This window comes from Callorhinus ursinus, unplaced genomic scaffold (assembly GCF_003265705.2).
Source record: "Callorhinus ursinus isolate GAN/ISIS: 27379988/994484 unplaced genomic scaffold, GSC_fseal_2.0 scaffold26, whole genome shotgun sequence".
Classification (NCBI taxonomy): Eukaryota; Metazoa; Chordata; class Mammalia; order Carnivora; family Otariidae; genus Callorhinus; species Callorhinus ursinus.
Window position 1 is genome coordinate 9,171,224 of NW_027397088.1, and position 11,037 is coordinate 9,182,260.

Sequence of the window (11,037 nt, forward strand, 5' to 3'; positions counted from 1 at the left end):
TGGGGGGTGCGCTGTAACTTTCAATGGTCCCTTCGAAACCAATCTGACAGATCTCCTTTATTAAAACCTCATGCAAAGTAATAATAAAGTTACAAGGTAACTTTGATGAAAAATAACAAGTAGTGTATTTAGGGTGTTACAGCTTACAATATGCTCCCCGTACATTACCACATTTGATCTTCAAATGTCAGAGAATTTAAGCAACTCCCTTGAGGTCTTAAGAGAGCTAATTAGAGGCCATGCCAAGACTCAAATACATGTTTTCTGACTCCAAATCCTTTACTCTTTCAGGTACGTAGTATTCATATAAACACAGGAAGAAAGAAAAAAAAAAAACCAACTAAGCAAAGAGTTTGGCTACCTAAAGGTCTGAAGAGCAGCACCACTTAAATAAATCAGAAATATGTGATTGAGCATATTTTCATTGTAACATACCTTTAAAGGCTTCTTCTAAAAATGTTTTTAATGTGCCTTGGAAGTGAAAAGGTTTTAATTCATAACTATATTTACTATACATCTGTAAATTCTTCTATATGCCTTCATTAATGTTTAAATCAAACACAAATTATTTTATCTTTAAAAGTGTTATAGTCATTTGGTTTAAGGGTTGGGATAAACATGGCTGGAGGCTCATTCCCTATTTCATTTGGGTAGATGAGAGAGAGGTATATCTTTTTTTTAAAATAGGTTCCATGCCCAGTGTGGAACCCAATGCGGAGCTTGAACTCAGGACCCTGAAATGAAGACCTGAGCCGGGATCAAGAGTCAGACGCTTAACTGACTCAGGCACCAAGGCACCCCGGAGGTGTATCTTTTTTAAAGGAGGTGTATCTTTGTGTCACTTTTCATTTTATAAAGATAGCATTAGATTCTTTTACTTTGGAAATAGACATCCAGCAGTTTGCAACTGGTAATGAATCATCATGCTTTCTTATACATTAGTCTTGAGAGATATATTTACTTTCTATTTTATCACCTATATGGCTGAGTACTGCACCTATATGAAAATAATACAGACGCTAACCTCAGATTCAAACGTTTTTTTACTATCACTGCTATAATAATTTATTGGCAATAAAGAGAGGTTGAGAAGCAAAATTAGAACTATGAAGGAATACTGGTATGATAGACTTAAATATTTAAAATTTTATAGTTACCTTCAGACAAATATCAAAAACATTTTTTGTAAGAAAAATAGTAGCTGTGAATATTTATTTTTACTGAAAGACTAAACATTTCTATCATTGAAGACAGGCTATCAGTATTATAGTTCCTTTCTGCATTTAAACTGCCCAGTGTATACATGAAATATTCACATCTTAGAGTCTGATATGACAGGATAACCACACTTACATTTACCAAGAAGTTACAATTTCCTAACCTTCTCCTGTTTATAATCAGGTTTTTACTGCATACTGTTCTGTATACCATTAAAAATATTTCGAGATATTTCTCAAATCTAGATGGTCAATGAAAAACGTTATGTCAAACAAACGCCTCTGATTCTGATGAAAAGGCATGCTACGAAATTTCTCTAATTTTTAAACATGCAGTCTCAGTGACTGCATGTTAGAAAGACAATGTTAAATAGAATATATCCCACAAACCATTAACTGTACATTTTAAAAACCACTAAAAAAGTGGCATTGACTGTTCACCACTTTGCTCTTTCTTAGCACTGTAAATCTTCCAGTAATCACACCCATTTCAGTTCGATTTATAAAAACACATATGTACATCTGAATACTTTCTCCTGTTTCAAGATACATTTACTGTAAATTGAGCCCAAACTACATTTTTCTGATAACATTACACTAAAAGAGAGACCACTTTCTTCAGTGTACAACTGAACTAAATTTAATATTTTTTTGTAAGTTGGTTATACTGATAAAAGTTCTTGGGTATTAGATATGCTTTAGTAATTGCAAATGTATATATTTCATGTATAATATACTCCATATTCCCAAAGAACAAAACAAATTTAACTACTACTAATGAACTTAACTGTCAAAAAAATAAAAACAAACCACATACCTTCTCCTTTTGTCCTGAATAAGCTGAAGTTCTATTAGGCCAAATATGGAGTAAAATGCAAACTGTACTAAAGTAAGGTACCAGCCATAGGACTTAAAACCCTCCATTGAAAATATTAATTCCTGTCAAAAGATACATGGATACTGTTAACTTCTGGGGCAGACCAATTTCCTCACAATAAATTCCTATAAACACAACATTTTAAAAAGAACCCAAGCCTCACCCCCAACAACAACAAATAAAAAGCAAAATAAACACCCAAATCACAAGGCTTCACAGAAGTCAAATTAGAGAAGTTCAGAAGGCCATTCCAAAGGACTCTAGACATTCAAGTGAGAAAAGCAAAGGGAGGGAGGGATAACTATGAAGCAATGTTATCCTAGGCTTTTCTTTTTTTATAAAAAAGACTGCCAAAATTAAGAACTGCCCCAACAATGAGCAAGATAGTTGGGTCAAGGACTCATTTACCGTATAACAAATATATTTCATTAGAAGTCTATTATCTCAGGCTTGTTTTTCTAGAGGAATTTAATCAGTTCAAACCAGTAATGTGATTTTTTGGAATATTTGTGCCACAGATTATATAAAATTTCTCCTTGTAAAGGAAATGGTTACTTTGTAGAAACATAATGTTATCTTATGAAGTAATATCTACATTAATTGTTAATAAGCCATTAACAAGTCAGGAAGAGGTATTCTAATACCTGGCTTAATTGATTAATCAATCCCCTCCCTCAACCATGGACTCTGAACTAGATTTAGTACATTTAGGATACTGTGTTAATTCCCCAAATTTAGGTTTCATATTCAAGTAAGTCTGAAAGATATTTAGTATTTTCCTGGCATATGAATTATAAAATACGAAAATAGCTTTATTAAGTGTGTTAGCATTCAGATAGATTTCACTACACTGTATCTATACAGCTAACGTCATTACAAAACCCCATTTTCTTTAAACTATTTTAATAGCTATTATATGTAAGAGTTAGTAGCAATGTCAGTTTTCACAAAGTGAAAGTAATGTTTATTAATTTTAAAAGCTTTGCATATGTTATAAATTAAAATCTCTGATGATTAATCCAACAGAAAAAGATAAATAAAATCTGTAAATTTCTAACTCATTTTCCTTTTTTGCAATGGCTAACTCTGCTCCCAAATTATTTAACAGTGGTGTTTTGAAAAAGAAAAAAAAAATGTTTCTCAACAAGAAACTGAAACCTGTATTTGATAAAATTTACTGTTTTCATCATTCTTCATTGTGATATTTGAGTTTCTCTATCATCCTCTAGTGGGGAAATTAGTTTTTATAAATATTAAGATTTTTAATTCATGTTTTTGTTTTACACTAATACTCCTCATAGCATTTTTACAAGCTAAGGAATAGCCAATTCTACCATTTTCTTCACTTATACTTCCTTTTATATTTCATCTCTATAGGACAATGGGAAAGACTACAATAATTTTTAAGATCATTCTAATTGATTAATACTAAACAATACCAGAAATATTAACTGTTTCAACAAAACACATCCATTTCCATTTCTTGAATTATAAAAGGTTTTCTCACATTAGAAAGCTGCATAAAAAAGGAAAGTTGGTAATGGCTGAAAATACTAAGGAACTGACAATTAAGAATAGTAGTCCCCATTCAAACACTGTTTACACTAGCCTGGCTCCTCACCCATCAAGCCCATGTCCCCAGAAGGTCAGGAATCTGCTGCTAGTCAAAGGTAATACAACAATCCCAGAACATAATACAAACACAAGGCAATTTGTGGCAATGTCAGAAATGTTTTGCACCAGCAAAAATCACAGAAAAATAAGGTTCTGACAAAATTAGATTTGAAGAGGAAGCCAAAAAGAATGAGAACACAACAGATGCTTCATAAAAAGAACAATTCAGATAGTACAGGATTAAAGAGAAACTCCTGGAAAAACTATAAAGCATCCTCATATACTTTGCAAAAATGACCTTTTATTATTGAGCTCCAAGAATCAACAATGGACTAGATTATGGCCTTTGCATTATCATTCAATTTTATTGGAGAATTATGTTCCAAAATACCACTGAATATTTGAATCACTCTCTTTTAGAAAACACCTGGGTGCAATTACTTTAACATATTTCAAATTTTTTCATAATTTTAATTTTTTAAGTTTGTCTTGCTCCCTTCCCCCCATCTGAAATATTTAACTGTGAAATTTTGATCCCTGCTAAAAGTAGCAGACTAACTTTTAAGAACCCTTTTCTATATTAAAAAACTCAAAAATGTGAATAAAGTGGTATCCTATAAAGAAAAATATCTTGGACAAAACTATTAGAAATGCCCATATTGACCTCAACTGTTATAATTAGCATCTTGTAAATAAGTAACTATTTTTTACCTGTAAATATCCATAAATTAGGTAAAATACAAAAACTCCAGCAACACATATGAAAAACTGAGTAAGTTTGTTAAATCTGCTGAGATTTATGCCAAGTACTACGATGTCATCTATTGACTTAATGTGTGGTGACATTGTCTGCGTTTTGGGAGGGACAGTGATAGATATATATTTCCTGGAGTGGTTGCATTTGAGATCCATTGTTCTTGTTTTGCTGCATTCAGTGCTTCTAAAATTATCTTTGTTGGTTTCCTCTCCCTTGTTCAGTGTTTCTTTTGCTTGCTGAGGCAAGTCCTAAAGAAGGAAATAAGCAATTAAAGCAAAAACATTTGGATCATAAGATACAATGCTCCAAATATTTCACATCACACTTTAAAAATTATACAGGTAAATCTCATTCTCTCTGGGTATTAATATATTAATTCCTCTATACAAGCTTCCAAGCAACCAGAAACAATGTCTACTCTCCAATTTATCTTCTTCTGATAAAGACCATACATTGCTAAATTTTCTTTTTTTAACTTAGTGTTTATTTCATCAAAGAAGAAAATATGCTTTTATTATGGTTTTGTATGTATTAAGGAAATAATTTGTAAAGCCCACGATAGTTTATGAGTGACATCTTAACATTAAAGTTAGTCTTTGATTGCAGAAAAGAGCTGATGCTCCTTTAAGTACTAAGTCAACTGTAAAATGTATTTGTTAATGATGTTTTAAAAGTAAACTCAAACAACTTTACGTTATTTAAAAAAGCTAGATTTATCAGAGACAACAGAAAGGATAATATGCCTTAGCAAGAGCATTTCTTAGGTTAGGTTAAAAGAAAATGTTTTCTTCCTTTGGAGAAAATCATTTTAATTTAAAAAGTCTTTGGGGAGTTGTCATTCAATGAATATTAAGTTACAGTTATATAAGATGAGTAAGTTCTAGAGATCTGCTATAGGACATAGTGCCTACAGTTAACAACACAGTGGTGTGCACTTAAAAATCTGTTAAGAGGGTAGATGCCATGGTAAACATTCTTCACCACCCATACATACACACAAAGGGGCAAACATGGAAGCTTCTGGAGGTGACAAATGTGTATTACCTCAATCGTTATGCTGATGGTATTACAGGTATATGCATGTGTCCAGACTCATTAAATTGTGTATGTTAAACGTGCAGTTTTTTTTGTGTGTAACAATTATACCTCAACATAGCTGTTTTATAAAAAAGAAATAAAGATGCTTCTGGGACTATAAAAAGTTGGAAAACATAATTTTTTGTTAGTCTGTGAAAAAAAATCATGAGGGCTCTATAGATGACTGTCAATTTCCCTTTGGATTTATATAAACCAAAGAATGAGTTCCATGTAGAGGTTGAAGAGAGAGTGAAGAATTATGACAATTAAAGAACAACCTGATGATGAAAAAATTATCTTCCTAGAAAAAACTCACTGTCACAATCCAATGGGAACTAAAATTTAGAATAGCTGAGGAAAGAGGATAGATAAGGATAACTCTGACAGATTTGGAAATCTCTTTAAAAGAAACTGTCATGATGGTTTAAAATGGCAAGAATTAGAGTCACTTCTTCATGATCACTTCTCTTTTGCTAATTACAGAGATAGGAGGTCATCTTCAGTAATTTAAATTGGGATCAAGGTTTGGAATACAACTTGTAACTAACAATACTCAGGCATCAAATAACTTTTACAGGGAACCTGCCAAATTTCTAAATAGAAAAAGCATAATTTTGAAAAGTTTTACTGTATTTCTCTTCCTTTACCTGTTTCTTCTTCTTTATATATTGTTCTTCCTTCCCACACTGTTTCAATCAGTCATCTCTGAGGTAAGACTTTTTAAGTCATCTTGCAGGATACCCTTGAGATTTGACTTTCTTTATAAACCATGCTTTAAATGATCTTGAATGTAGAAGAAACAAAAACCTGAGTAACTACTTTCCATGTGTGTCGGCATGGATACAGAGTACCATTCAAATATATCTGGCCCCACGTAAGCTTCTCCTCCCTCCACCTCTTTTAATCAAGCCCTGAACTGCCCACAAGGAACTATTATTTCATTCCTGAAATATACCATGGACTTTCAAACACCTTTGCCTTATGTTCATGATGTCCTTTCAGCCCAATGTCTTTTTTCTCTAGGTCAGGATTTGAAATAAGCTTTAGTGTTCCTTCCTTTGGGATACCCTCCCTAATTCCCTCAGTTGGGAGAGAGAGAACAGAACTGGAAAGGCAAGACTCAAATCTTGTCTCTGCATCCTTGATATCTGGCATACTCTGCACCCAAATACTCAGATGAACCAAATAAACGGGCCCTTCCCCTGGATGCCCTCAAAACCCCATCTTGCAATCACTTACTGTCTACCTGAACACAATTTTTCAAATGTGCTGTGGTGTTGGCAAACTTTGTGAGCAAAACTAAAAATGTATAGAAAACAGAGGTTAGGGGAAATGTGCAAATAATGTTTATATATTTACACAGAGAGAATAAATAAAACTTCTAGAAGACCTCTCTCCTGCTTTTATTAGTATCAAAAATTTCTCCCCCACCCACCTTCTGCTGGAGGTGTTTGTAACTTAGCAAAATGGCTGGCATACTGTACCGAATCAATAAAATTATAGCTACCATTATGAGAAGCCTTTCCCCAGGCTTTGGATTTTGACAGATCTGAGTTCAAGATCCAGCTTTCATACTGATTAGCTGAAAAGCCTTGAGCAAATTACTTAATCTTTCTGAACTTTAGGTTGTACACCTTTAAAAGGGGGGTAAACAAAATCTGCCTGTGGTAGAATTTTTGTTAGGACTAAATGAAATAAATGTAAAAGTGCCTAGCATATAGTAAAACAGATCACAAATGTTGGCTGTCATTCAACTCTTTAAAACTACTGCTAGTATGATACGGTCTGCTCACCCTTCTGATGTGCAGCTAGAAATATGAATCTGGATTTCCAACCCAGACTTCTCTTCTGGAATCCAGATCTCTATTTCCAAATGCTTTTTTGAAAGCATTTCTACTCATGAGTTCCACTGGTACCTCATTTTAAGCGTCCAGAGCTGAACTCATTATGTTCCCCTCCAAACAAACCTGCTCTTCCTATATTCCCAATCTCACTTACTGGTATGAAGCAAAAAATCTGGTATTTATTAGACTCTTTCCTTTTCCTCACATTCCATATTTTGCCAAGGTTCCTGTTGACTCTACATCCATAAATGCACCAAGAATCTGTTTCTGACCCTACCATTAGCAGCTGTTTTCTCTTGCCTAGATTACTAGATTAGCCTGTTTAATAATCTCTTCTTCCCTTTCTGATCCCTCTTTCACACTACTCAATATGAATGCTCATTATGCTGCACCTCTGATTAGGGTCCTATAAATTACAAGCTGGTTGATTCTCTGGACTCTCATAGCACTTTATATTTTTACAAATACCTAAATCATAACGGCCTAACTTTTTGTTCTTGTGTCTCCTTCTCTCACAAGCTTATGATACCCTTTAAGGGAAGAGACAATACCATCTTCATTATATTTTCGCACATAGCAAAAGTGGACTTTTCCTTAAAATGAAGGACTCCATTGTACTTTAGTAAGCACCATTTAGTCAATAGAATCTGCTCCTTTCCGACAATTTGCTGCTTTTAACACACCTATTGGCAATCTTAGGAGCCGCAGATCTGTGCCAGACAAGTAGAGTTAAATCCCTCCAGCACTGTCACTTCTTGGACATCTGTGCCAAAATATTGACATCTCCACTGAAATTTCCCACAAAGCATCTGAAATGAACATGGAAATAAATTCACTTCCTTTGCTTACTTGAGGTACAGCACCCAAAAATCTGCCCTCAAAGCCTTGCATTTAGAATGCACTTTTATTAATCATAACATCACTGGTCAGATCATGTGACTCATGAAGGTACTGTAAACTCTGATACCCAGTAACTGTGATCCTTAATGTTTGCCATACGCCTTCCATTTCAGACATTAATGATGGATATTAATCATCATCTGAAGAAACTAGGTCAATGTCCTTTTGGTGCAGGAAAAATAAAATCAAGCATAAAAACTGTTTTGAAATTAAATGATCAACATTTTGCTTTGCTTTAGAAATTCACAGTAACCCTTGAAACTAAGAACAAAAAACCCACAGGTGTGAATAACTGCCTAAGGCCTCTTCCTGAAGTCAACACAGATATGTGATATTACTTGGGGGTACAAAAAACTGTTAAAGCGGAATAAAAAGGTAGCATTTCTTGAGCATACTGATATTTAAAAATTACAAATAACTGGTGATAACACTGATTTACAATGACCTACTTAAGTCAAAATTATTTCAGTTAATGTCTTAATCTAGTTTTTTCCAACCCTTAGAAGAAACGTCTCCCATAGAAAAGGGTAGAATATGAGGAAATTATGTCATTACAATGTAAATAATCAGTACAAACTTGATTCTGGTTTTGTCACACTCAATGTGACAAATAAAATAATCTTGCCACTATATATAAATTAAGTGGACTCTAAGTGACCTCTGGGTTATGATTATAAAACCAAAAAAAATATTCTGTCTCATTTCTTTGTACACACTTCATTACACAAAGTTCAAGAAACAGTGCGCTAATTTTTGATGGTTACTCTATTTTTTCCAAGGGATAAATCTAAATTTAGGATTTGATATATATTTAGAAATTAAGTACAAATAACACTTATCTAAATTATTCTCAAATGCTGCTGTATCTCTCTCTTCCACGTCCCAAACTATCCCAATTCACTCAGGAAAGCGTTAATCCAAAAACCAATTCTCAACATCTGAGGTCCTACCATAGAAGAAACGCATAAACCCAACGCTAAAAAACTCTCCGTTAGCACACCAAAGCATTCCACCTTCTTTCAGTAATTCTTTAAAAGAGAAATAAGGTGGAGAAAATTAAGCTGCAAAGACTGGAGAATCTGCATAACTTCTAGTGGAAGTTTATCACATAAATTTAATAACCTGGCAAGAACAATCACTTTGCACTACAAATTAAATGGACAGCAGAGTACCCTAAGTACCCTAACACAGAACCCGGAAATAGCTCTTAACTAAGACGCAGTCTTGGGAAGCCAGGCGACTGACAGTTCTCCGGAGGCCCCTTACCATAAGCCTAAAAGGCCCTCCTGGAAGTGGCCTCATGTCTCAGAGTCCACAGACGGGGACGTGAGGGAGTTCTAGCCAGCCGCAGGGCGGAAAGGGGGCGAGGGGGAGCAGATACTCCTCCCTAGAAACCGTGCCAGCAGGTTTCCGTTCTTGAAACAAGGAAGTCACCCGTGCCCTCCATCCCGACCCTGCACGCTCGTTATGGATGAAAATATTAACTGTCAAGATTCTCCGGGGAGAGGGAGGTCTGGGTCCCAAGCACGGCGAAGGGCCGGGGGGACACGTCCACTTCAGAGCCGGTATGCCACCTGAAGGGGTGACCCCAGCCCGAGTGGCGCCAGCCAGACAGAGCGTCTCCCCCTCCCCAGGTCCGTCGCCATCACCTCCTTCTTCTCCTCTCCGCCTACTCCTGCACTTTCCACAGCGGTCGCCGCTTCCTCGCAAGGTGCTCGCATCGCCGGCGCCCGCGCGCCACTTCCGCCTACGTGTCTCCGCGCGCGGGCGCAGTTGCGCGGTCCCGCCCCCTCGCCGGCCCGGGGCCGCTAGGCAGCGAGGGCGCGGTTACCTCTCGCGCATGCTCTCTCCTCTCCCGAACGCTGGAAGAGCGCAAAGTGAGCTTGGCGGTGCGAGGGCTGCCCTTCTGCACCCACTACAAATGGCGTAGGAGTGGCGAGCGCCCACCCGGTCGAGAGTTTTCACCCACCGATCCATGTTCGCTTGTTGCTGGTATCCGGGCCTCTGCAACCTCCAGGGTTGCTGTGGCCTGGTACTCCCCGGGCCCCTGCACCCCTGGGGCCCCCACGCAGGAGACCACTTACACTGCAATGGCCCTGCGCTGAAATTTGAGAAGGAAGCCTAGTGGAGAATGTTGAACCTGGATTTAGGAAACCCTAGGGTTCCCTCTTCCCTCTTCTTGATCCAAATGAGTTGGGCATAGTCACCCTACCTGTCTCCGGTTTTATGCTTCTGACTGACTTGTGCCTGCTTTCTGGTGAAGGTGGACTGAAGGCGCACTTGGGTTGCTTCTGACGTTATAATTCACCTTGTAGCTCAGCAATCCCAAGCCTTGCAACGTGACACGAATGTTGCCCGCATTGTTTTGACAGTGCTACTTACTGCTCAGAATGTAAATCCCATAGCTCTACCAGCTATCAAAACTAAACACTTAATCCTGCATTTAGGGCTGCATCTACACTCGCTGAGATGTATTGACATAAACACCAAGATGGGATAGCTGCGATATTTTTAGGTAACTATAAAATGACATGTAAGGCAAAGATTTCTGTATGGAAGCCGGGACATTTTTGAGTGCATGTTTTAGATAACCCAGAAAGGGATGAACTGGATTAATATAGATGTTAGAATCCAGTAAGTTATGTATAGCTTTTAAAATTTCACAGGCATTGTGCAGAAAGGGCAGCACTTGTATTTTGTATTGGGTGTGAGGGTTTATATAAAAGAGTAGCACTTAACGCCTATTAATAG

At 36.6% G+C, this 11,037-nt stretch overlaps 1 protein-coding gene across 9 annotated transcripts in view; it reads right to left on the reverse strand.

The window, feature by feature from the left end:
• Positions 1–10,034, reverse strand: part of SLC35B3 (solute carrier family 35 member B3) — a 25,957-nt gene extending 15,923 nt beyond the window's left edge. For 5 of the 9 annotated variants that reach the window (XM_073877563.1, XM_073877561.1, XM_073877562.1 and 2 more), the window contains exons 1-3: positions 9,936–10,032; positions 4,420–4,713; positions 2,035–2,156 (exon numbers count right to left, since the gene is read on the reverse strand). In XM_073877563.1, the coding sequence (XP_073733664.1) occupies positions 2,035–2,156; positions 4,420–4,713; positions 9,936–10,007 (488 nt within the window). In that variant the 5' untranslated portion in view covers positions 10,008–10,032. The other 4 variants (XM_025891060.2, XM_025891059.2, XM_025891058.2 and 1 more) reach the window with 4 other exon arrangements.
• Positions 10,035–11,037: the final 1,003 nt, after the last annotated feature.